Genomic DNA, 27781 nt, shown 5'->3' with positions numbered 1-27781 from the left:
GAAGAGCAGGAGGCGTTCACTCCCTAACATAATGCACCAGGACACTGGAGACCCTCTGGAGGGAACCTGCTGTTGTAGGTTCAAAACTATATATTAACCACTATATGTGGCATTTCAAACTACTGAAGACATTAACAGTGGCTAATGCCATTAGTATTAAAACCACCAGCAAAATGGATCTGTCTCAGTTCTTAATTTACACAGACGACTTCAGAGTCATTTTTAAGTTAAAGTCTTGATTCTAGACGATGTTCCTATCCCATCCCTCCATTTGCCAGCGCTCCGTTGCTACAAACCACAAAAAAAAAAGGTGGTGATTCATGTCGCAATGATTCACTCTCTCCATTGTACCACAAATCTGGTGCTGATTCAGTGAACAGTGCCTGCCTTCTCACTACAAATCACACCTATTCTCCAGCCCAGCATAAAGAAAGGCCATGGACCTGCTACTTGGATGGGCATTTATCACGTTAAGCTACCACCAAGTCACACACTGGGACACTGGTGATGTACAGAGGGAGTCTGGGGAAACACTGTTTGGTGCAGCCCTGACAGGATAAAGTAACAGGATTGATGATGACTGACAGGAGAGTTGCCGGTGAACACAGGGAGGCTGTGTTCCTGTGTTTCTTACCTTCGCTGGAGGTCATCTGGCTTTTCAGTTGGTTGTACCTGTCAGCTTTGGGCGGCAGTGGCGGCTGGGTCTCTTTGTCGTCCAGGCCATCCAGGCTGCTTTTGGACTACAGGGAGGAGAGCAGGGTGTTAAAAGCATCCAGAGCAGGTGGAGGAACAGCAGATGAAATAGAGAAGAGCATGTGCTGGTGTTGGGGATGCACAAACACACCTCTCACAGATGGTTGTAGGGTAGCAAAGCTGCATTAGGCAGCTGCTCTACTTGTGCTTAAATTTATTCTTTTTAGAGGCTAATGGCTTGGAAATGATGAAAGGAAATGATCTCAGAATTGGATTAACATTTTTTTCAATAGAGTATTCATTTGTTCGTGTAAAAGAGATTGAGCATTGAAGAAAAAAGGACCAAAATCAGTGCAGCAGAACCACAGATATCGTCGTTTTCATTCCACACATTCTTCTTCATTGTCAGAACCTGGTTATCCATTTCCAACTTGACCGCTTTAAGTCAGAGACAATTTTCTATTTTGCTCCTGAATCTCACTTCATCACTCTCAGTTTGTTGAACCAGAATATCAGAAAGTTAATTGAATCTACAAGGTTACTCTTACAGGGAAGAGGATGCTCTTCTTGCGTTTTCCATTTTCTCCCCCACTTTGTGCTTTAGGCTGTGAGATGAGGGTACTCTTACAGGTACAGACAGAATCTGCTATCCCGTTAGCAACCACGCATTACAAATATCAGGCAATGTCCAACTCTCTGAAAGCTGATTTTCAAAACAAATGGCACGAATTGAAGCCAGTGGCTGCCTATCTGTGAGTCACTTTAGTATCAAGTCTAATAATACTCTGTTTTAGGGAAGGGGAAATTCTAATATATCTGACTTTAATGACCAACTGCATCCTGTTGCCTTGACATGAGATTACAGGAATAAAGCAAGAGGACATAGTTACACCACCACGGAAGAGCGACTAAATGTAGGTCAGTTGGATGATGGAATAACAGGAAAGCAACAGAGAAAAGCTCTGTAGTAATTATAAACAACTCACCTTGGAGCTGATAATGGTGCTGTGGATGCCGTTGTCGCTGACCTTGATGGTGATCTGCCTGTCTGACAGGTCAGGTCTGATGAATGGGGGCTGAATTTTAACATGGGGTTTTTTCCTGGGGTCCAACATGTACCTGCAGAAAAATGGGCAACAGGTATGAATAAACAGGTGCTTTAATGTCGCGTCATACTTTCTCAATTCACAGTTTTTAGAATAGTCCAGCAGTCAGCGTTGCCATTACATCGGAAATGTTTAGTAGACTTGTGTTTCTTGTATCTCACGTGCACAAAATGTTCTAAAATGTTATATGCATAAACTTCTTCAACAGTGATTTGGAATATGGAAGAAATTCTTTTTGAATAAATTAAAACTATATGTAAATTTACATAAACAGCCAACATTGCTTATGTTATTTCAGTGCTCTTGGCCTTCCTGAGACATGCACTGCACAGCACACTGATGAAATTAGTTAAGCAGTTTGCATAATCCCATTTGGCTAGTTACGCAGTTTAAAACAGTCATGTCAAACACAACTTCTTGACAGAAAAACAACCTTTAAGTGAGTCTCACAGGGTTTTTTCATAATTAAAAGGGCTGTCACTGTGATTCCTTTTAATGTTTAACGGCTAGCATGGAAACCTGAGGAGTAAAATATGGGCTAAACTATGAATTGCTGTAGGATTTATGCTATTGTAACACTACATTCAGTATCAGTTAGGTCCAACATGCTTTGACTCAGTGGTTTGGTAAATCACAAACCTTCCATCAGGAATTATGCAACAATTTAACAGCAGATGCTTGTAACACAGCCTTTCACTTCCACCTGCTGTTGTCTCCCTGCAGTCACACTGTTGATTTTTATGGGATGGGACTTATCCCTATAGGTTGTAAAATTGGCACTAAGGGTCTTAGCGATGCTGCACGCGTGCATGTGTGTGCACATTGACGAGCTCTGCGCTCTGTTTCCCATTAATTGTTGTTCTACGGACTGATTCTATTCGCTCAGCCATCTGCCTTCCCCCAGGGTTGCTGGCTGCTCGCAGACAGAACTGAATACACACCTCCGCAACCACCTAAGAGCACATGCATACGCTAATACACACACAATACTGCTGTCTGTGGTAATATTGCAGTTAGACAGCACTGTACTGGTGCTATGGCATGCATGTCATGGGCTGTGATGGGGCCACTAGAGACACATTAATATGTCTATTGATAATCATACACAAAGATATTCTCTCAAGTGCACCACTACCAATTACAAATCATTAGGAGTTAAATGTGTAGTGACAAAAAAAAAAGCATCTACTGTACACACATGCAGCATTATAAAGCATCTTACCTCGGAGCCAGGGGACTACATAAGACATACTCCACGTTGCCACAGCAACCCTTAGTGAAGGGATTTACTCCTCCACGAAACTTGCCCGTCACCTGAGCAACACAACGCCTTGTTTATAGTCAGCAGCAAATGATACACAAGGCCACAGTGCACACGCATGCACACACACACACACACACACACACACACACACACACAGTCATATACACACAGTCCAGCGCTTGAATAAAGAGAAGGTTATTCATGTTGTTTAAGCATCTCATAATAGGTGTGTATGTCTACAGTGTGTGCTATGTTTACCTTCATTAAGGTTAATGTATTTCTGTGCACACAGAGTAATTGGACTGTATTATTCTGATGTATGTGAAGCCAGAATGCCCTTAATGCTCTGTGGTGACCAGAGGTTTGCTTGTCAAGACTCAAAGGTGCCCTGAAGCAAGCCCAGGTGTCACCAGCTGCAGCTCCAGGTGTGAAGGTTTGGATCTGTACGAGTGTGACGCAGGGCCACACCGGCTCTGTTGACTTTCACTGGATGAATCACAGGCAAACGATTGTTTGAGTGTGCACATTCAGAACAAACACATCCTGCACCGGTGTCTCCTCACCTGTTCGTTGGTTGTCCGACCCCGAGCTACGAGCACCATATGGAAACCTGTGAGTCCCATGACTGGAATAAAGAAGAGCCCTGCTATGCACATGACCACCAGACTGGACACAAAGGTCACGGTCAAGATCAACAGCAATACAAGCTGACAAGAACACGGCCACATGTACTGTAAGAACAGCTCCACTGACTCCTTCAGCTCTGGAAACATTATTCTGAAACATTAAATAAACAACCATCCATTTAAAGAAAGAAGCGAGCTTTGTGATGAGATTTCCAGCAGCGAAAGGATACGTGACAGTGGTGTGCAGCGCTCCCAGTCTCTCCCGGTGGTGGAGGACAAAGATGAGGCCGAAGGAGAAAACTCCCACCATGTGGATGCTCAGCGACAGCAGGAAGAGGAAGAAGTAGCGGTAGTTCCTCCGTCCAATGCAGTTGTTCACCCAGGGACAGTGGTGGTCGAAGTCCTGACGAGGGAGGCAGTTATGAATTTAATCATAAGGTATTAATCTAAAACTGATCTGGGGTTGGGCTTGGAATTGGATTGTAAATTTAAGTTTAAACACACTGACCGATGCATCATCTTTAATCACTGGAAAGGCACTGGTTTAAATCTCCACTGACAAGGTAAACCAAATTAAGTGACAAACTCCTCTTGGCTTAGTAAGAAAACTTAATTTAACTAGGCCGTTTGTTTTGACAGTCTAACATTCAGCCCTTTTTGAAATGAAATGTAGGAGAAAACAGGATGCAGGAATACAACCTGTGTAATTCTGCATCTCGTGTGTGGGTGTGTATTAATGTCCTGATGAGTGTGTACACTGAGAAGACCAAAATTAGAGTTTGAAGGCTAATACTGATAACAATGTTTTCCAGTTGAAGCTGCCAAAAGCTGATTTATGCCAATAATTAGATCTTTAATGATGACAAATTTTGGGGCGGGGAATAAACACAAATATTTAGAAATGATCTTTAAAAAAGTATATTTGGTTTGTCTCATGTTTTAATAGTTAGCAGGAGACAAAGTATACATTATATTACGCCCATTGCTAACAGATCAGCACTCTCAGCCTCACAGCCTCTCTGTGTCCACATTTGTATGCGCGCACACACACACATACACACACACACACACACACACCTCCACACAGTTGTCACAGACGCTGCAGTGCGAGCAGCGAGGCGGTCTGTAGAAGTGACAGGTGGCGCACCACTTCATCCGGACCTGAATGCCCTTGATCTCCACGTTCTTGTAGAGCGGCGCTCGGAAATCATCGTCCTTGTCCTCGTCCTCGTCCGCTGCGGGGGAACACGCAGACACAAACACACACACAGACAGAAGCACATTAACGGGGCACAGATGCATATGGCGGAGCATGAAAAAAACAGTCACAAACAGACACTGAACAAAACATGGTTGTGATTGATGATTTCACTTGACAGGGACAACAGCGGAGCATCTTAAATGAAGCCCCCCCCTGCTGCTGCCCGTCTACAGAAGGAGAAAACACTGAAAGAAATGAACGCTTTTACTGACATGACCTATCCCTTCACTAACATTAAGACTGATTAACAGGCACACTGTCACTCATGTATAACAGATGCTATTTTTTATTTTTTTTAATGGGAATTTAACCTCTAACCCTGGCAGAGTTGGTGCTTTGCTCTATCTGAACTAACAATACACTTTTATGAGTACAGTATGAGAGCATTTCCACTGCCCTTGGTGCGACTGTGCAGTCATTCAAACCGCTTATGAGAGGCTGTGCGCTGGGCACCACTTTCCTGTGACGAAGAGCTTTTTGCTTTGGTGTTGCGGTGCAAAATAAAATGTCTTTCAGCTGATCAAAGGGCACATTCACACGATCTACACGGAACTCCAACCTGAGAAAATAATTTCACAGTACAATAATAACTGCAGGGGGATACAGGCAGCTGAACACACACACAGAAAGCAAGGGAGAGTGAAAAGAGAAAACAAGAGCAAAACAAAGGTAGAGCACAGAAATAAACAGTTCCATAAGCAGAGATTGCTCTGTTATTATGGTTGTCAAGTCTCTTCAAATAGATTTTAAAGGTAAACCGCCCGCCAAACCAGCAGACACAAACAGCAGCTACGCCTGCTTCTCCTCTGACGGCTCCTTTTCTACAAATGCTCGATGCAAGAAGAATTCAGCAGACGAAGTCGTGGCCTATTCCATACAACACACATTTACACTACAAAAATAACATGCAGTACAGCTCAATTCCAATCAGACTTGCCTGAAATGAGCGAAACAAATGAGGTCTTTTCACTGAAATCGCTGATCTGCATTAACAGCATATTTACTCATTTATTCATGATGATTTCCTCATGTTTATTTTTAGCATTGAAGAGCGAGGAATGTGTGTAAAGTCTTAATCTTCGTCAAATACATGTTGGGCTTAATCCTGTTATTGCCATTCATGTTAAATTGCAGTTATCTTCATGCAGAAGTTAAACCACTGACACCTGCCCTGATAAGACGATTGCTCCTGTGAAGGTCAGGTGGAACATTAGTGCCGTTATGGGTTGTAACGCTGTCCTTTGGAGTACTGAGTGGCTGGGAATCTTACTGAGAGCATTCTGAGGACGTGTGTGTGTGTGTGTGTGTGTGTGTGTGTGTGTGTGTGTGTGTGTGTGTGTGTGTGTCTGAGCATGCATGCACAAGTGTTTGCCACTGATAATAAGAGTATCATCCATCATTAAATGGTAAATTGTGCTTTTATATAAGGGAGACAGCTCGCACTGTCTGAGCATGCGGGCAGGGTGAACAACTCTTAATGGGGATCAAACCATTGACCTTTCACAGAAAACATGAGCACTTAAAACACTTATCCACTCAGTTTTTGCATGTGCATGGCTAATATTTACATTAGCTGTTGCCTGGGGAAACACAGTGTGTTGTTCTCAGAAACCTGACATCCACAACAGCTATTGTTGAGAACAGAAAATGGTAAATAGACTGCACTTATCTTGTGCTTTTCGACCCGAGCGGATAAAATGCTTCACAATCTGCTTCTTGTTCACACACACATTCACACACCCATGATGACGGAGCTGCCATGAAAAGGCACTGCCCTGCCTATCAGGAACAGTACTGCTACATTGTACTGTCTTTTGGCATTGTTATTGTTATTATTGAACCCAACAGGAAGACATACGTTATAGTGAGCCTATGTAACTTTGTATCTAACTTACAGCTGAAAAGCTGATCTAAAATACACGCTGTCCAGTAACTACAGCCAGGGATTTTGCTGCCACAGTCTTAATTAGTGTGGTGTGTGTGACTTCATGACTTCTGTTCACTAAGCTTATTCTACACCATAGAGTGTATCAATGGTGTCTTCTGTTCAACTAGATGTTATACACTGTATGCTCACATAAAAGCAGTAAGGCATAAAATGGACATATCCCTTGGTAAAATTAGCAAACAGTTGCCTATTTAGCCCTCTAGCAGCGACATTAGCATTCATTTCAAATGTTGGGCTCCACCAACTCTTCAGAAAAAAAGCAGAACAGAGGGTTAAAGGCGTCATAGAACTGAAGGGAGCGGCAGTTCCAACTGTTCCACTGTAAATGTAAAAATAAAAACCTTTAGGATCAAATACAAGTCAAATACTTTGTTATTCATTTTCCAGTTTACAGGTCCAAACTGCTTTCCAGTTTTTAGTGCTATCCTTCTTTATGTCCACCAATTGAACTTAAAAATGAAGTGCTCATTCAGAGGCGCCTGAGGTCCTGCGTGATGCCAGAATACCTTCTAACCACCAAGGAAACTGGAAATGAAAATGAGTTCTGCAAATTGCAGTACATTTTGTGAAATCACACTGAATCATGAACTTTCTGATATTTCAGCTCTATCAGCTCCGTCTATTACCTCATTTTGCAGTTTCCCCCAAAAAGGAAAATGACGATAAATGACTGTGCCATACATCAATGACCTGAATGGAAAAATCCTTAGGACACACCAACCTTTCGTTCTCACTTTTACAATCTGGATGATGGAGTGATTTTCTAAGCAGATGTCACTTGAAGGCTATGCCAGTACTTCTTTTTTTTTTTTTTTCTTTTCCTTTTCTTCTTTAGCAAAGCGTGGTGGGTCTGCTGCCTGTGAAATATAACATCAAGAGCTCGGAAAACTCCTCATCCATCGGTAGTGAATAAAAACCTGCAGGTCAGCGGCAGCAGAAGGCCACTGTCACCTCTGGGGAGGAAGATAACCCGTTCTTTATACAACCTAATGATGATTACCCCTTTATGGGCAGAGAAAGCTTTCTAAAGACAGGTGCTTATCATTTACAAGCGCATTACAAACATCCCCGGGGATGAGTTCAATCATCATTACTTAACCCCGATAGCGCTGAGAACAAGAAGCCTGCATCAGGGGCATTAAGTCAGTGCAGCTTCTTTGACAGGCCGAGCAGCTGAGAGACAGCCAGTGCGCCTCCTAATATGAAGGCTGGCATAACTTCCAACAGCGTCCTGCCAGTGGAGCATGAGGGCTTCAACAGGCTGTAAGGTGGAGAGTGGAGCAGTGAGATACTGGGTGGGGTGGTGCTCTGATAAATACAGTACCAGAGAATACAAACCTCTGGGGTAAACACCAGGGTCCATGAAGGTTGCCATGCTGAAGTTGGCCAAGACGAAGAGGAAGACCAGGCCATTGTAGAGAGGCACAGCGGGAGAGATTACCTTTGTCAACCAGGGGCACCTAGAGACACAAAGGAAGAGACGGGGTTAGGACGCTTTCTGTAAACACCATTCCACTGACAAATGCCCCCTCATCCTGTTCTTATGAGTCGAAATTGGAGGAACAACCATAACTGCAAACGTGATTACAGAGAGCGAATTAGAGCAGGGTAAACAGTGGATGCAAGAACTCAAGGCATCCTAACAGTACTGTAACTCTTTCCAAATGACCAGGACAACTGTGAGTTACTGTGAGAACTGAAGAGTTGATCCTTGGCCTGAAAGGCTTCTTGAGAAATATGGTGGCTCATTAAATAAAACTAATACATCTCTCTCAAAGGCAATTTCTTGCTTCACATGTGCCTCCTCCTCTTGCATGCTGTTTAAGAGTAAAAAGAAAGCACCAGGTTACATCTGAAGCGGCGCAGTTATAATTGTAGAAGTGGTATGCTGTTTAACATTGGGTTACACAGTGCACTGTTTGCATTAACTATACCACACCCAGTGACACCAGCTACGAGGTTGAGACTTTGGCTCTCTGTAATGACAGTTACAGAGGACTGAGTTTAAGAGCCTCAGTAGATGGTGACATTTGGATCTACCAGTCAAACACTGAGTCTGTATGTGACTCACTGTTTCTTATTACCTGCTGAATCTAACAACAATGCAAAAACAAGAGTCGACAGCCACATTAGCGGCTCTGTGTGCCTCTACCTACTTTGATCTAAATGCTAACATTAGCATTGACATGCTTAGGATGACAATGTTGATGTTAAGCAGATACAATGTTTACCATGTTAGTTGTATGTTTGCTAATTAGCATTAAACACAAACACAGCTGAGACTGTTGGGAATGTGATTAGTCTTGCAGATATTTGATCATAAACTCAAGTATTGGACATTTGCTGACATGATGAGCTTGATGACAACGTGACCTTCATGAGGATGACATCAATGCGTGTATCACATTTAAAGGCAATCCACCCAATAGTTATTGAGATATTACACTAAAAACCAGCAAATATCAACCTAGTGGTGAGGAAAAATGGACCTTGAATGACAAAATTCCATGGCAATCCATCCTGTACTTGTTATTAGTGATATTCCACTTTAGGACTTAAGTGATTGACGGAGCAACTGACCAGCATTGGCATTCCTAAAACCCTGCTGCTTGCATGGCCAAAAGTAAAGCAAACCACACCTGGAAAAGCTTTTATTTCAGTTCTGATGAACTGTTCTCGCATTAAAAGCTCCTCTCTGAACTGTAGCTCAACCTAGCTGAAGGGTATTTGCCATCACATGCATCTGACTAAACTCTGCTGTGCTGGTAAATTACATCACAGAGGTTATCAATGGAGAACCTCCTTTAAATTCCACCAACATTTTGCATCAAGACTGACCTTCTCCACTGCCTGCGAGTCATAACTCAGTCAGCGCTGTGAAATATTCAACTGTGGAGACACCTGAAACACACCCACAGCCCTGCTCAATCACCTGGACTCAAATGTCAAGACGCCGTGTGCCTCTTAGGGTGCTATCATTCAAGCCAGCTGTTTGTGTGCTCTCTCTAGGGATGAAACACTGTCAGAATGAAGACGTGTTAACGCCTGTGGTTGGACATACAGCAGAGATCCTTCAGGTCAGAGGCTCAGACAGAATTTATGAATTAATTAAGTATCTTGAACGAGAGGGAAGAAGGGGTTTCAAAGAGAGTCCCTCACTTACACTTTTGTTTCCAGCTCTCTTCCCTGACATAATGACGATGACACCCACATCCATCTGCACATGCGATAGACAAACAGACTTAACACATTCAAGCGTGTTTCTCCAGCTTAATCTGACGTCAGAAAGTCAATTTCCTGGTGCCCATGCCCCGAGATCATCTTCAATCCATATCTCCTCTCCGGCTCTGCCCATCCTCTTTTGCTTTGTTGAATTATTCAGAGCCGTGGCTGAAGAGAGCCACTAATAGAGAACAGAGGCGCTAACGGGGATGAGGTGGCCTCTCATAACCAGTAGCACGGGTGGTGCGAGCTTGATTCATTCTCACAAGATACCACTACAACACGTAAGGGCTTTGTCTTCATTCACGTCATTTGTAAGTGGGGCTCACATCATAATCAAAACCATTACAAGCATATTATAAACTCATTAGAGGCAGAGATGCGGTTTCTTATAATTAGACAATCACCAGGAAATCACAGCATTGTTTGTGATCTCATTTTGAAGGCACACTGTCAGTGGATGCAATGGGCAGATAGTTATGTTTGTTTTTTTTTTAAATGAAGACACTTCAAACTAAAAGTTTGGTCCAGCTCATTCTCTGGATACAGTTCCAATGGCTTATTTTATGTCACATATTTACTTTTGCAACATAACATCAATGTACATTTCACTGGAATTATACAGGGGACTGAGTAGTGCCGTGCTGTGTCATCACAGCTTTGGCAGCAAGTAGACAAGGTACAAACGCTTAATAATTGATCAAAGAAAAGCAATAGCATGCAGCTCTACCGTCGTACAAAATCCCAATTTACTCGCCTGTCAAAGGTTCATGTATTTTTGCCCACATTGTGATACAGTCGAGTCAGAGAGGAGGGAAAAAAAAATGGAGTGCAGCTGACAGCAACCATTTTAGGAGCCTGGGAAGCAGACAGTGTGGGAGGAAAATGTGACAGAGAAAAAGCCTGATTAAGGCCACAGACACTGGTTAATTGTGTTTGAGTAACAAATAACCACAGAGTGCTTATCAACACTGTTTACTAGCCACTTTTACTGCTTGTGTAACCATGATACTTCAACTGGGGCAGAAAAGCCTTCGGCTTGTCAAAAAGTTTGGACCAAGTTCATAAAGCCGAAGGAGCGTTTGCTGCCAGAAGAACAGTAATGTAATGAGTCTGGTTCTGTCCTTGCTTAAAGTCCTGAGGCTGGCCAAAGTGGAAGAAAGGCCTGGATTCTCTGCGGTAATTAAAACTCCTGCAAACAGGAGCTGGAGAGGTAACGAAGCGGACACGCTCCAGCCAATCAGCATTTAAAACGCGGCTCAGAAGCCCCCAGAACATGCCCAGCACACAGCCTCAGCAGAGGTGTAAAGATAACATTCATGCTGAGGAATAAAAGAAATGAAAATCACATTTCATCTCCTGGCTGGAAGAAGGAGTAGAGCAAGGTAAAACCCAGTGATTAAAGAGGAATAATCCACAGCTTGCTCCTCAGGCTGGCAGAGCAGAACAGTCTCCTCACTAACCTCGATCATATGAGGCAGACTGCTACCAAAGGGTACGCCATCCACACAGCAGCCCTCACTTTGTCTTCATACATTAGCATCGTTAAAGGGGGATCGCGCCTTGACTCTCTTTCTGAAGCTTTCCTCATTTCAATATGACTCATTGTGGTTTTATCCAAAGCGCCTCAGGTTGGCAAAATATGTTCTTGATTCAATACGTGATGCAAGCATCATGATTTAATGCAACTCTAATAAAATAATTGCAGCAATGGCGGCAAAGTATGACTCTGCATTTGACTAATTTTCTAGGTCTGACATGATTGCTGGAATGCAAACATGGATGAAAATACAGCAAGTTGTCAAATACATATTTTGAGTTGTATTATTTGATTAGAATTGACTGAGAACTGGGAAAGCCATCTGATTTCTGACTCCTACACTGAAAGAAAATGACACTAATACAGTGGTATGCATGTTTCAGTTCCTGTGAACAGGCGTGAGTGAGTAAAAGATGACCTGATTTCCAAACTGCATAAAGTTAAAGAGGACACATTTCTTTAATATTTTAAGCAAGATGACTTTTTTTTATTACCATCTTTCACAATTTTTAAGATCACAAAAATGGAAAGGGTCCAGATGCAAAAGTTTGGGCACCCTGCATGGTCAGCATGCAGTAATAACCTCTTTGGCAAGTATCACAGCTTGTAAAGGCTTTTTGTAGCCAGTTAAGACTCTTTGGGGTATTTTCACTCCTTTTTCCTTTAAAAGGGCTTCTAGTTCTGTGAGATTCTTGGGCCATCTTGCATATACCGCTCTGTCTGTCCACAGATTCTGATGATGTTTAGGTCGGGACTGTGAGGGCCATGGCAAAACCTTCAGCTTGAGCCTCTTGAGGTGGTCCATTGTGGATTTTGAGGTGTGTTTAGGATCAGTATCCTGCTGTCAAAGCCTTCCTCTTTCCATCTTCATCTTTTTTGACAGTGTGATGCTTGATTGCAGGATCTGCTTATATTTCATTGAATCCACTCTTCCCTCTACAGCTGAAATATTCCCTGTGCCACTGGCAGCAACACAAGCCCAAAGCATCGATCCACCCCCGTCCCAAACAGTTGGAGAGGTGTTCTTTTCATGAAATTCTGCACCCTTTTTACTCCAAGCATACCTTTGCTCATGGGAGCCAAAAAGTTCTATTTGAACTTCATTAGTCCACAGCACTTGTTTCTAAAATGCATCAGGCTTGTTTTGATGTTTCTACACAAACTTCTGATGCTGGATTTTGCATGAAGGTCGTATTTGTGCAGGTGCAGCTACACGGCAGAACAATGCACCAACACTCCAGAGTCTGCTAAATCTTTCTTTCTTTTGCAGTCGGACTTGTGTTTTTAATTTGCCTTTCTTGCAATCCTGCACGCAGTTCTCTCAGAAAGTTTTCTTGGCCGTCCAGACCTCAACTTGATCACCGCCATCCTGCTCACCGTGATTTCTGCATTACATTCCAAACTGAGGAAACAGATACCTGAACATGCTTTGCTATCTTCTCATAGCCTTCTCCTACTTTGTGGGCATCAGTTATTTTAATTTTCAGAGTGTGAAATCCACAGAGTATTATCACCGGACTGCAGTTCAGCTCAACTCTGCAGGATATTGTTGCATCTCTTAGCTCATTGTTTTGGCTGTATGACCCAGAGCTTTACTGTTCTGGTTCAGTCTCACTGCTGTCATCAACCCCGTTTTCCAGCTACAGCTGGGATCTGGTTCATGGAAAATGCAAGATGAACTCACTCTAAATTGTATTTGTGGATAACAATGATGCTGCGTCTGATATCCACCCCGAGACAAAATGAAATCATAATACACACAGACGCACACAAACACACACTTAGCTCCATCCAGCTACAGCTTAGAGACTGAAAGACAATCTTAGCCTCTGGTATCTGATAGCCTCCTCACTCACTGCAGCAGTAGGGGTGTCTGTAGCTGGGCATTAAGATTAGAGAAAACACCCTGGCTTTCTGGTGACGATAACCCAGCTGTCTTTCAAAAAAAAAAAAAAAAAAAAAAAAAGCATGGACACAAATCCCCTCTTCAAAACTCAGCTGATTGCCAGCCACCCTAAAAAACACAGACTTGAATCCGTTGATTAAACAAAATCTGGGTGGAACACTTTGAAAAGAAGCCTCTAATCCCACAGCTGTGGAAAACCTATAGGGGGAGGAAAAGGCTCTGTGGTCTTTGTGAAGTAATTAGGTGCTTGATGAGGCTGGTAGGACTGGTCTGTTGGCACACAGGGTTGTGATAATCAGTCACATCTAGCATGTAAAGCCATCTACACGTTCACTACACACTACACACCCCAAAGCTATTTGGCTACTCAAATCTTCCTGTCCTTCATTTGCCTGCCTTTGGATCAGAGCAGAAAAAGCAGGACGGCCTTTGATGTTGCTCTTATCTGTTCTTTTAGTAGCTCTGGGAGCAGGCCGGGGTGGGGGCGGTTGTGTGAGGAGGGCAGAGTGCGAACAACCATCAAAGAGAAAACTGAGTCAATTCTTTTGGCACCGACACTGACGGGTAGCACTTTTTTTGTAGTCCAACATGAAGTAAGACATTTTCACTAAAGTGAAAAATGTGTCGGATTCATTCAGGAGTTAAACGCATGTCAGTCAGCCGAACTCAAATTCATTATTATGGGTGCAATCGTTTTTATATCCAATCTAGACACATAATACTTTGTATGACAATTAAAGGGGTGCTCCAACTGTCTCCAAACTGAAATAACCTTGATGAAATCATCAGGATGTTTATAGCTGTTAGCACTGCATGGGCTTTAAGCATAAAGTCAGCGTCAATCCTCTTTAAAAATCAACTTAACACCAGCACAAATTCTCTTTTTGCTGACCTCCAGTGCTTTAACTTCTCATCTTGCTGGAGTGATGGAGAAACAGGGTGTGTCAGTACACTGTGAAATTCCAATCTTTGGACCAGAGAGGGCAGTGAAAGTCTGCTTTTCGGCCTGCTTTTAAGTTGCAGTTTCATATCAAATACAACAGTGCTAACTTGCTATTGAAAGTGAATACAATGATTAAACTGAAATTAGAATCTAAATGAAAAGAAACAAATCCCAGGTCCCATTCAATGCCAGAGTTAATATAATGCAGTTTGACTAGCAACATTTTTCGATATGGGAGAGAATTCTGCAGAAAATATGCAATGTCTTTGTCTTTTGTTGGTTTTTAATTGTATTTAAATGACTTAAAGATGTTTTCCACAGTAACAATATGTCACCCATTAACAGGATCAGAAATTAAGCCTTATCAGACTGTGATGCTTGTGAGCATGAATAACACCTGTAACTCTAGACGATGCTAGCGGACCACCGGGAACACTTAAAGTAATGTATTCAGCCCACAGCGAGAACTCCGTCCCATTGATTAGTTCATTAACGCTGAACCCAGTGGGACGCACTGTCACACTGCGGTGAGGTCGTCCTGTCTTGGGTTATTGTCTTGTCATTTCCTGTTTTATTTTGAAAGTCTAACTCTCCTCTCGTTTCAGATCACTTGCCCTTCCTCTTGTGTCACCTGTTCGTCATCCCTGATTCCTGATTGTGTCCACCTGTTCCCCATTACCCTCATGTGTTTAAATAGTCTGCGTCTCCCTTTGTCCTGTGCCGAAGTGTTTCGTCTTATGTCCGATCACCAAAGCCTGCATCATAGCTCACAGCCACAGTCTGTATTTGTAAGTCTTGTTTCCTCGTCAGAGTGATTTTTTGTTGTAAATTCTGTAGTTTAGTTTAGCATTTATAGTCTTTTGAGTAATTTGCTTTCTTGGTTTGCCTCCCTTTGGAGTGATTTTCAGTTCATATAGTTCATAGTTGTAGTGAGTCTAGCCTCCATCTTTTAGGAGAGTTTTTTGTTTCTGTCCTGTTCTTTCTGTTTCTTTGTTAGCTCTTTCTCCATTCGGAGAGACTTTAGTTTAAAGTTTTGTAGCCTTTTGATTTTCCTCTCTGTGAGTGATTTTGAGTTTGATAATTTTTATAGATCCGTGATTGAGATATTTTCCTCCTTTGGAGTGTTTTTTGTTTTCTCTAGAGTTGTTGAGTATTTTCATAGATCAGGTTTCATAGCCCCTTTGTTTGCTCTGCATAGAGGTTGTCTTGACTCAATAAAAGTCTGCTCACTGTCATTCTCTGCTCCTGAGTCCTGTTTTGAGTTCGGGCCTGACAGTACACTTCGGCCAGTATGGACTCAGCAGAGGCTGGCCGGTGGGCGGCCACGTTACAGGCTCAGGAAGCCCGCATCTCTCGTCAGGAGGAGTTCCAGACGGCGATGGTGGGTCAGCTTGGCCAGCTTTCGGCCCAGGTGAGGGAGCTGACGGACCACCTGCGGCAGACAGCCCCACCATCAGCGGCGCCGGAACCCCCAGCTCCTGCTGCGGCCGCGTCCCAGGGCGTGGCCGGGATGGGAATCAAGTTGGCTTCCCCGGAGCGATACTCGGGGGAACCAGGACAATGCAGGGCTTTCCTTATTGATTGTTCCATACATTTTGAACAGCTCCCGCACGCATTCATCACAGACAAGTCTAAAATTGCATTCATGATTTCCTACCTGACAGGGAGAGCCAAAGCTTGGGCCGCCGCTGAGTGGGCTCGAGACTCTCCGCTTTGCTCCTCTTTTACAGACTTCAAAACTGCTCTCATGATGACTTTCGATCCTGTGTCGACTGACAGGGAAAAGGCCAGGGAGTTGAGCAGAGTGACACAGGGCCGGGACTCGGTGTGCGACTATGCTATTCGCTTTCGCACCCTGGCGGCGGAGAGTGGGTGGAATAACACCGCCCTGTACGATGTCTTCCTGAAGGGGCTGGCGACTCATATCCAGGAGCTGCTGTTGCCCCTGGATTTGCCTGCGGACCTGGATTCACTCATCTCGCTTGCCATCCGGACTGACAACCGGGTTCGTGAGCTCCGGCATCCGCGGAGCAGTGGTTCGAGGTCGGAGAGGGCTCCGTGTTTTCCTGCCCCGGGGGGGCAAGTTCTCCGTGATTCACCGCCTGAGCACCGTTTTCCCTCCTTCCCCACCAGGGAAGAGGAGCCCATGCAGCTTGGCAGGACACGGCTGACACCGGAGGAGCGACGACGACGCCAGCAGGAAGGCAGCTGCTTTTACTGCGGCAAATCTAATCACCTCGTTGCTACCTGTCCGGCCAAAAAGATCCAGGAGGTGAGTCAACCCCCAGCCACGGACCGCGCTCCGCGCAGCCTGACGCCTGTTAAGGTAACGCACCATGCCATCACTATGAACATTGAGGCACTCATAGACTCTGGGGCCGATGAGAGCTTAATTGACTGGGGGCTGGCGGAGACATTGGGGTTAAGATCGAACCCCCTGGCCAGCCCCATCAAAGCCAGGGCTCTCAACGGAAAAAAACTGTTTTTGATTACTCACGCCACGGAACCACTGGATCTGCAGATCCAGGGGCATTGGGAACTTCTGACCTTTTACTTGGTTACTTCACCCTCTCAGTCTCTGGTTTTAGGCTACCCTTGGTTATGTCAACACAACCCCCACGTGAACTGGATAACAGGGGCTATTATGGGATGGGGGGAGGATTGTGTGGACCACCGCAAACCGGTTCCGGTCCAGGGGAATAACATGACTGCTATTAATCACTTCTCTGTCACCTCTGCCACAGACTCTGAAACCTCCGACCTGAGCTCCGTGCCTTCCTGCTACCACCACCTCCGAGAGGTTTTTAACAAAAGCAAGGCCTTGTCACTTCCCCCACACCGGCCCTACGACTGCGCCATAGACTTGATTCCTGGCTCCCCCATACCCAAGGGCCGGTTGTACTCCATCTCCGGGCCAGAGAAAGCAGCCATGAAAGATTACATAAAGTCATCATTGAGGGCGGGGCTTATTCGTCCTTCCTCGTCAGCAGCTGGGGCCGGATTCTTTTTTGTGGGGAAAAAGGACGGATCTCTCAGGCCCTGCATCGACTACAGCCCCCTAAACGCCATCACCGTCAAAAATCGCTATCCCCTGCCCCTGATGACGTCTGTTTTCGACCAGCTGCAGCAGGCTAAGGTATTTACCAAGCTAGATTTACGCAATGCCTATCATTTAATCAGGATCAGAGAGGGGGATGAATGGAAAACAGGATTTAATACTCCTAGCGGCCACTACGAGTACTTAGTCATGCCTTTCGGTCTCACTAATGCCCCAGCGGTATTCCAGACTATGATAAATGAGGTGCTCCGGGATTTTTTAGACCGGTTTGTGTATGTGTATTTGGATGACATTCTCATTTACTCACCAGATCTAGAAACTCACAGAAACCATGTATCCCAGGTCCTCCAACGGTTGTTGGAGAATAAGCTCTATGTGAAAGCAGAAAAAAGTGAGTTTCATGCCGACACCGTCTCCTTCCTGGGCTTCATTGTAGCCCCTGGAAGGGTGCAGATGGATCCGGCTAAAGTGAGCGCTGTGGCCAAGTGGCCCACGCCTGATAGCCGCAAAAAAGTCCAGCAGTTCCTCGGCTTTGCTAACTTTTACAGGCGGTTTATCAGACACTTCAGTGCTATAGCGGCTCCGCTCCATGCACTCACCTCCACGAAACAGCCATTCCTATGGACTCCGGAGGCAGAGGCAGCCTTTCAGCACCTCAAGACCCGCTTCACCACGGCTCCCATTCTCACGATGCCTGATCCTCTGCGGCAGTTTGTGGTCGAGGTGGACGCCTCCAATGAAGGGGTTGGGGCAGTCCTGTCCCAGCGGTCGGAACAGGACGGGAAGGTGCATCCCTGCGCCTTCTTTTCGCGGCGCCTGTCCAGGGCGGAGCGGAACTATGACGTCGGCGACCGGGAGCTGCTGGCGGTCAAGCTGGCCTTGGAAGAGTGGAGACACTGGCTTGAGGGGGCGGAACATCCGTTTATTGTCTGGACCGACCATAAGAACTTGGAATACATACGTAAAGCCAAGAGACTGAATTCTCGCCAGGCCAGGTGGGGACTCTTTTTTAACCGCTTCTCCTTCTCTCTTTCTTACAGGCCGGGGTCCCAGAATGTCAAGCCCGATGCCCTGTCACGAATCTACGACCCCGAGCCTGTTGCCAAAGAACCAGAGCCAATCCTTCCACGGACCTGTGTGGTTGGAGCGGTGACTTGGCAGATAGAAAATGAGGTTAAGCATGCAAACGGTGAGAGCCTGCCACCTAGTGGGTGTCCCGAGAATCGATTGTTTGTCCCGGCTGAGCTGCGCCCACAGGTGATCCACTGGGCTCACACCTCGCTGCTTTCCTGTCATCCGGGGGTACGGCGCACCATGTATGCCATCTCCCGGAGGTTCTGGTGGTCATCCATGGAACGGGAGGTCCGGGAGTACGTCGAGGCTTGTTCGGTCTGTGCCAGGAATAAGACGTCCTCCAGGCCACGTATGGGACTTCTTCAGCCGCTGCCCATCCCCTCCAGACCATGGGCCGAAATCTCCATGGACTTCGTCACGGGGCTCCCGGTCTCCCAAGGTAACACCACGGTTCTTACGGTGGTAGACAGATTTTCCAAAATGACTAGATTCATAGCCTTGCCCAAATTGCCCACAGCCAAAGAAACGGCTGAGATTATGATTAACCATGTCTTCAGAGTCCACGGATTTCCTAGGGACATTGTTTCTGACCGGGGGCCCCAGTTTGTGTCACGTTTCTGGAAGGAGTTTTGTCGTCTCATCGGGGCCACGGCTAGTCTCACCTCAGGCTATCACCCGGAGGCCAACGGCCAGACCGAACGCATCAACCAGCAGTTGGAAACCGGCCTCCGATGTTTGGTGTCCCAGAACCCCTCAACATGGAGCAAACACCTGGTCTGGGTCGAGTATGCCCACAACTCCCTGCCCACCTCAGCCACAGGTTTTTCACCCTTCAAATGTGCGTATGGTTACGAGCCTCCTGTCTTCGCGGACCAGGAACCTGAAGTGTCGGTGCCCTCCGCCCATGCCATGATCCGCCGTTGCCGACGAATCTGGGCGGCCGCCCGGCAGCTCCTTATCCGCCAGGGAGACCGGGTCAAAAAGGCCGCGGACCGGAGAAGACGGCCCGCTCCTGCATACCAGCCAGGCCAGAGAGTGTGGCTCTCAGCCAAGAACCTTCACCTCCGAACCACCTCGAGGAAATTGGCACCACGCTTCGTGGGGCCATTCCCCATCACTAAGGTTATTGGTCCTGCAGCAGTTCGCCTGCGTCTGCCCCGGTCTCTCCGTGTCCACCCCACGTTCCACGTAAGCCAGGTCAAACCAGTCAAGGACAGTTCCATGGTCCCGGCCCTCCCGCCCCCTCCTCCTCCGGAAGTTATAGACGGGGGTCCTGTCTACAAGGTCAAGAGGTTGCTGGCAGTGCGCACCCGGGGTCGGGGCAAGCAGTACCTGGTTGACTGGGAGGGTTATGGCCCAGAGGAGCGTCAGTGGGTCCCGTCCCGCTTCATACTGGACCGGTCCCTCATAGACGACTTTGTCAGGGACCATCCTGAACTTCCTGGGCCGTCAGGAGTCGGCCCTTAGGGGGGGGGTACTGTCACACTGCGGTGAGGTCGTCCTGTCTTGGGTTATTGTCTTGTCATTTCCTGTTTTATTTTGAAAGTCTAACTCTCCTCTCGTTTCAGATCACTTGCCCTTCCTCTTGTGTCACCTGTTCGTCATCCCTGATTCCTGATTGTGTCCACCTGTTCCCCATTACCCTCATGTGTTTAAATAGTCTGCGTCTCCCTTTGTCCTGTGCCGAAGTGTTTCGTCTTATGTCCGATCACCAAAGCCTGCATCATAGCTCACAGCCACAGTCTGTATTTGTAAGTCTTGTTTCCTCGTCAGAGTGATTTTTTGTTGTAAATTCTGTAGTTTAGTTTAGCATTTATAGTCTTTTGAGTAATTTGCTTTCTTGGTTTGCCTCCCTTTGGAGTGATTTTCAGTTCATATAGTTCATAGTTGTAGTGAGTCTAGCCTCCATCTTTTAGGAGAGTTTTTTGTTTCTGTCCTGTTCTTTCTGTTTCTTTGTTAGCTCTTTCTCCATTCGGAGAGACTTTAGTTTAAAGTTTTGTAGCCTTTTGATTTTCCTCTCTGTGAGTGATTTTGAGTTTGATAATTTTTATAGATCCGTGATTGAGATATTTTCCTCCTTTGGAGTGTTTTTTGTTTTCTCTAGAGTTGTTGAGTATTTTCATAGATCAGGTTTCATAGCCCCTTTGTTTGCTCTGCATAGAGGTTGTCTTGACTCAATAAAAGTCTGCTCACTGTCATTCTCTGCTCCTGAGTCCTGTTTTGAGTTCGGGCCTGACACGCACATGGGAGGCCTGTTCTACTGCAGACTGCCTGCTGTGGCCCAGCCATCCAGAATCTGTTGCAAGGCTGGTGTTATTTCCCCCATCCAGGAAGTGAGTTTTCATTATTATTTTAAAAAATGGGGACGGTATTCTATAAGGAAATGAGTGAGGGGCTCAATGATTACATTTCAGAGCTGAGCCACAGAAGAAATCTTTTCACATCTGGCTCACCGGGCTCATGAATAACAGTCTGTCAAATGTATTTTACTCCTCACGGGATTCATGAACGGCAGCATCACTCGCCGCAAACTCCCCCGAGACCTGCCAATCTCTGACGCAAACACGTCCCTGAGGCTCGGCATTCACACACATGGCATTTAGTATTCCACACACAAACACGCACAGCAGCAGGCCCCGGTGTCAGCGCAGACAGCGGTGATGTTTGGTGGAGGCGTGGAGCACAGCAGTTCCAGGCAGAGCCGCACAGAGTGACCAGGTATCATGAAACTCATTTCCTCCAGCCCTGAGCATTTCATTATCAGCAGAGCTGTGCATTCACATTTTGAGTATTGCTTTAATTTAAGTCTTTAGTCTATAATCTACAAAATGTCAGAAAACTCTCCCACTGAAAAATACAGAATCTATAAATATACAAATTCATTTCAAAAGTTGCTTCACCATTCAGTCCACTCTCAATGTATGTGTGCTGGAGGATTCCAGTTCCACATCACACTTGTGCAAGTTGCTCACTGAACCACACTTGGTGTGTGTTGAGATGTCACAAAATCGGACTTGCACACCCTGAACTCAGATTTAAGGAGGGTACGGAGAAATCTCCGTCCTTCAGCAGATGAAAGGGGAAACTCAATCCAGAAGGTCAGGCATCCAAGTGGAGCTTTTATTTTAAAATTTGGATTTTAAGGGATGAGTGGACTCTTTTTTTTCTAATGCTTATTATGCGTGAACAGACTTGCAATTAATCCAAATTTTAGAGACTGGGAAAGACAAAAGCAAGTCCCACTTCAGCTCCGTTCATTGACGAGCAGCCTTGAGGAACGTCGGCTTCTCTCTCACGCAGCAGAGCAGAGGAGGGACCTGTGCAGCTGCAGGAGACGCTGTATTCCATCTGTATTTCAGCTCAGAGCTCAGAGTAATTTGCATTGTCATAATTGCATAAGAGGTCCATTTGAAATCAAATAAAATGCTTCGCCCCCCCAAACGCTGCCCTTTTGTAATTTACATATTCATAGCCCCATTGCCTGTAGAGAGAGGAAAGCAGAAAAACAGTGCCTTGAAGAAAAACACTTCTGTTTCCCCTTAGCTGCAAATACAGTCTAACCAGCTTACCACACTAAATTACATCCCACTATAAATAAGCCCAGTGAGCACTGATACTATTACAATATGCCTGGCTCCATACCTGAGGCTCATGTCTAAATGCAGTTTCATTCCAAAGTTATATTTACAGCTGGTACATAACACACCTTCGAGCTCGAGAAATTCACTGAAATCTAAAATTGCATTTCAAAACTGCTTGATGAACGGCCTTCCGACTGAGGCGGAGTGAGATTTTTGTTTTCCTGTAACGCCGATTGTAACATAATCTGATTGAGGATAACAACATGTCAGTCACATTCCCTGAAGAGTTTCCTCTTATGGATGAGTGTTTTGTGGGAGCAGATGTCCCATTTTTCAAACGTGGATCTCGCTCGGTGATAAAACAAATACTTCCACATGGGAGAGGAATGAGTTAGCGTGTGCGCTTTCAAGTGCGCGCGTCGAAGGGAGGAGGTGAGCGTCACCTTTCTTCCCTTTATCCTCCTACTCACTGTCTGTGCAGCATTAAGCATTAAGCGACAGACACACACACACACACACACATGCTTTGTTAATCTCCCCGCTATTTCCCCATAAGGATTCTACAAAATCATACACACACACATTCCCAAAATGTCCTCACACACTCCAGTAAACTTCCAGCAAGTCAGCGTCTGCTCTCATAATCCAGTAAAACAAATGTCAATCATTCTTCCTGGTGCAAAACAGTTTGCACTGACATGTGTCCATAAACTGGCACAACACACACACCCATCTGCATGCATTCACAAACAGTGTGCTGTGTGGGCTGGTGTGTCTCGTAATCTCCCCAAGGGGTGATGACACATGTGCTGCCTGTCTTTCAGGCTCCCCGTGGGAAACTGGAAACCAGTAGAGTGCCATGGGTCAGTTGGAATAAATGAGGCTTACGGGGCCAAAGACACTGAGGCTCAACTAGACAAGTACAATAAATATCTCTGGGTATTTAGACCACAGCAGCAAGGACGGTCCGCTCAGCCCAAGCAACTGTCGCCTCCGTGTGTGTATGTGTGTGCATGTTAAGCTCTACCAGTTTGAAATATGCAACTGTACGAAACCCAATCTGGATATTGGCTTTTCTGGAGGGATGAGTGGGTGGATTCAGTTAACATGGACGTCCCTCGCTTCAGACAGCCATCGGGGCTGCTCACTCAGTTGCCAGGCTGATACGTATGGAAGAAAAGCAACGCCTGCAGAAGTTGGCTTCCCTTGAGTCACATTCCTGGCCACTCTTATTCTAAACCCCGAGCGCAGCGGCCTGCATGTGTGGCCACTGTCAAGAGCTTCAAGAGTTATGACTCAAAGAGGAGACAGACCGAGTTGTTCAGACTGTTTCAGCAGCCTGTTTATGGGTAACTGGGTGCCGGACATTAGTGTTGTACAGTAAATGCAACATGAGACAACTCTCAGAGAAATCTAGCTTGCTAACTGTTTCCAGGCTGGTTAGTTGCAAATGACACAATAAGTTCATTAGGTTGTTCAGGGGAAATCCATGCCTCTTTTTAGAGCCTTTTGTACAATGACGGAGTAGAGTTTGATAAAGCGGAGACACACAGCTAATAAATAATAAATAAATAGCTTTCACTTTGTTAGACTCGTCATTTTCTCAAAGCTCAGCTCTGTCAAGACAGCTATTGGTCCACTTAGCAAATCTGTTCACCAAAGTCAATCAGATTTGCACACATTCACTTGACTTCCAAGACCAAATCCACCAATCCCAGCGATTCAACAGAAATTAATTCCAACACAAAATATTTCCATTTTAAATGCTGTTGTGGTATTTGTGTCTGTCACTTTCATCTGTGCCTCTTTCCAATGCATTTTACATCAAGATCCAAAATCAAGCATGAACCTAACAAACTGTAGTGGACCAACCCAGGTCAAGAATGAGCAGTCATGTGACTAATAAGTCAAATTCAGCAGTAAGTCATATGTTAAGTCTCTGTTTCTTATCCAACACATCTTGCTGACAGACGCCAATCAGTGCGCTTTGGTGAACGTAATTTTTATTGTCAGCCGAAGCAAAGGGCGCTGATGCCAAATCCCCTCCACCAGCACTCCCCAGTGACGACTCAGTTGTAAGAAGAAGAGAGCTAAGAGTAACTGAGCTGAAACCTGAGGAGGAACTCCAGAAATATAGCAGATGGTAGACAGATAGACACATACACACACAGAGGCAGAACATAACAGACAAACACAAAGCCCTGAACGAGTTTAAAGAAGCGAGACAAAGCGTTGACCTTAATGTCCGTGCCTTAATTGCACAATGACCCTCCACCATCCAGCCTCCGCCCCATCCCGCTCTCTCCGACACAATTATGACTGTTCTGCCTATTTATCTGCAAACGCCATCTGCAAGCTGCCTCCATCCACACCAGTGAGGTCAGTCCAATTCTCTTCTCACTTCCTGCAGGAAGCCGAGGTTGAGCTGGGACTGAACAAGCACGCAACACACACACACACACACACACACACACACACACACACACACACACACACACACACACACACACACACACACACACACACACACACACACACACACACACACACACACACACACACACACACACACACACACATAAGCTAGCCTCCAGGGGACAGAGCAATCCGCTCGGTCTGCAGCAGACACAATGTGGAGATTTCGGTGCTTCATCTGGGAGACAGCGCACAGAAAAACACCCACAGTTTTAATTTCAGCATGCCAATAGAGGGAGCAGCACGGTGTGTCGAAGACCTGCCTTATGATTCAGGTTTGATTAACAAGGGTTTCTGAGAGCCAGCTCTGATACAACACTTGAGGAACTGATGACAAATGATGTGGAGATGTGCATCAATATAACGAGCTCTCAGAGAACAGAGGGCTAACATTTCCTTGGATTAAACACACACATTTCACACCACGCTATGTACAGTCATGTTGCCTCACCGCAGGCAGCGCTGGCAGTTACTGGTGGATCAGCTGCCTGCCTGCCTTCTGGTCCTGGTGATATTTACAGTACAACACTCCCACCTTTCCAAGAACCGCTGATTAAATGGGATGGGCAAACAGTGTTGTTTTCACAGCTAAAGCGTGTCCTTCCAGCTAATCCACTTAATCACATAACTTACCCATAAAATGCATAGCACAATGGCAGTCACTATGTACACAAACCTCAGCTATGTTTGTGACTAATACCAATTATTATGTATTTTCACTTTTGGAAAAATTGTCCTCACAGCAGAAAATCTGTCACAAGGGCTGCAGAATCATCTAAACCGCTGACGCAGCCGGCATCAAACCCCAGCAAATTCTGGTTGCATCTTAAATCCACTTGATGTTGCAGGGTGCTTGTCTCCCCCTGCAGAGCCCATCAGCCTAATGAACTGTTCATCAATCAGTTTAATGTACACAGGCACAGGCCCTGGCTGGCACAGAGGTTGGCAGAGATGGATGGCACAAGGCTCGACTGGTACAATAAAATAATGGGAGATGTCGACACGTACTCCTTTTCCCTTACAGCCAAAGTCAGATACCAGAAATAGGAGTGGACAATATGGACTTAAAATAATATCTTGATGATATGACAAAATACAACTTGCCAAAGATTCGGCGATGCCATGCTGAGCCAGTGCAGTTTGTCTGCTTGGTTTCGAGCTCACAGTAGCTGTTCATCTCTTCTCGCGGGATTTTTGGCTCTTCTCATATTCAGCCGGGTGCTTGTATTGCCCCCTTTTGTACACATCTTGCACTTCTTTATGGTTTGTTGTGCATCAGACCTTTTTGCAACTAAACCACTTCCACACTAATGAAGTCGCTCCCTTTTTTGGAACTAACTCCAGAGCCGATAACAATGTTACCTTCTCTTTTAGCTGTGCTTGTTGTTGCCGTGCATAACAGAATGACTTCATTACGTCAACAAAAAATCATATTAAAAATTCAACCGATATTACCATGAACGATAAGATATAACACACCCCGAACCAGCAGACAGAGAAGGTTTTGGTAATCATCCTGAGGGGCCTCAGTGGACCCAACTAGTGAAGCAACAACTGCCAGAAATTGCCAGTGTGTGATGAAATGCCCCAGTGGAAGAGTAAGAAAAGAAACAAGGCCTAATATTGGATGTTTTCCTGCCATTGTCAAATATAAGAAGGCCCCCTTGCAGCCATATTCAACATCCACAGCTTTCAGGCATCACTGGCAAAACCATTTAGAAGCTTTTGAGTTGGCTGTTACAAAAGCTTGTGTGTTTTTTGTAAGATTTTAAAGTGGGAATATTAGAAGCATTGGTGTATTTTAGCTGATCATCAGTTCCTCCACAGGTGACAGTGAACCTCACTTGTCTGAGTGAGTCACACCCTCAGCCCCAGAGCTGGACCTCACCCAGAACCCAGCAGGCAAAAACATTGAGAAGCTGTCAGGCCAGACAGACAAAAACCACGAAGCCGGCAGAGAGACCAGAGACAAAGCGGCTCTGGCAGGCTACCTGACCCATTATTCAACATGCTCAACAAATACAACAGCGAGGTGGCATTGCAAAGCCTGTTTTTTGTGAAATATCATGTATTGAGTAGAATCTGGGTTTAGCAGCTCACATTATAAATGCATGCTGGAGGAAAAATACTGGAGAAAACATCAGTCAAGTCCGGCCTGACAGTAAACTAAGATAAGACCATTAACTTTCAATTCACCTGCAGCAGTGAATTAAATACACCCCGAGTTAATGTCGTTCCTCACACACACGTACACACAAACAACCCTGCGCTGACTGCGACTGAAGCAGCCTTCTTTCAGCTCTGACGTGCTCAGTCAAACCCAATTTCCAGGCTTAACATCTACTACATTTGGAGTGACTTGGCCTTCCGCTCACCTCTGGCAGATTTGACATCATGGTAAAAAGTCAATGTTATGGAATTTTCAGAGCCAGAGTTGGAATATGAAATTCTTAATCCTAAGCGATTGTCCATATGCGCCTCATAATGCTGCGCTTTCCAAGTCAGTCCAGCCACCGACAGATGTGAAAAGAGATTGAGTCCACATTCAGATTGAAGGTATATATTTAGAACAAAACACCACGGGTGCACAGTGAGGGAGGCTGCGGCACAACACTGACAAACAATTTGGCGAGAATTACAAACGTGATATTAAAACTGAAGCGCAAACAGACATTTCTTCCCATATTTTGTTTTTCTCAAGATTTAAAAATGCTCTGAAAACGTCTCAGTGTGTGAGGTGAATGCTTAAAATATGCATCTTAGGTTTGAATAAAGCAGGAGACCAGTTTCAATACAGCACAAGAAGCCTTTGTTCTGAAAACTGGGTGAAAACACTGCTGCCGCAGAGGATTTTCAAAGCATAGTGGATGATTTTAGTTTTTTTCATTTACAGTATGGCGCATGTGTTCCCTGTGTAGTCCATGGCCTCTGACTTTGAAGGGAGGTTCTGTGGTGTGGCGGTGGGCTCCATAATAGCCTGGCCTGCTCAGCAGTCCACATGCCTGGATGTGTTATGACAGACTAGGCCTGAGACCAGACCTGCTCTCCCACCACTGATGTCCAGATGTGCTTCCCTGTGGGTCT

General features: G+C 45.4%; 1 protein-coding gene across 1 annotated transcript in view; it reads right to left on the bottom strand.

Annotated features, from left to right (window-relative positions):
• zdhhc8b (zinc finger DHHC-type palmitoyltransferase 8b) overlaps positions 1–27781 on the bottom strand; it is a 66857-nt gene that overhangs the window by 5267 nt on the left and 33809 nt on the right. The window contains exons 2-8 of the mRNA XM_070964143.1: positions 8237–8358; positions 4767–4924; positions 3920–4092; positions 3627–3729; positions 3022–3113; positions 1680–1812; positions 635–740 (exon numbers count right to left, since the gene is read on the bottom strand). Of these exons, the coding sequence (XP_070820244.1) occupies positions 635–740; positions 1680–1812; positions 3022–3113; positions 3627–3729; positions 3920–4092; positions 4767–4924; positions 8237–8358 (887 nt within the window). The remainder of the gene's footprint in view (positions 1–634; positions 741–1679; positions 1813–3021; positions 3114–3626; positions 3730–3919; positions 4093–4766; positions 4925–8236; positions 8359–27781) is intronic.

This window comes from Chaetodon trifascialis, chromosome 6, assembly GCF_039877785.1.
Source record: "Chaetodon trifascialis isolate fChaTrf1 chromosome 6, fChaTrf1.hap1, whole genome shotgun sequence".
NCBI classification, from domain to species: Eukaryota; Metazoa; Chordata; class Actinopteri; order Chaetodontiformes; family Chaetodontidae; genus Chaetodon; species Chaetodon trifascialis.
This window is presented reverse-complemented; position numbering and strand designations above follow the sequence as displayed.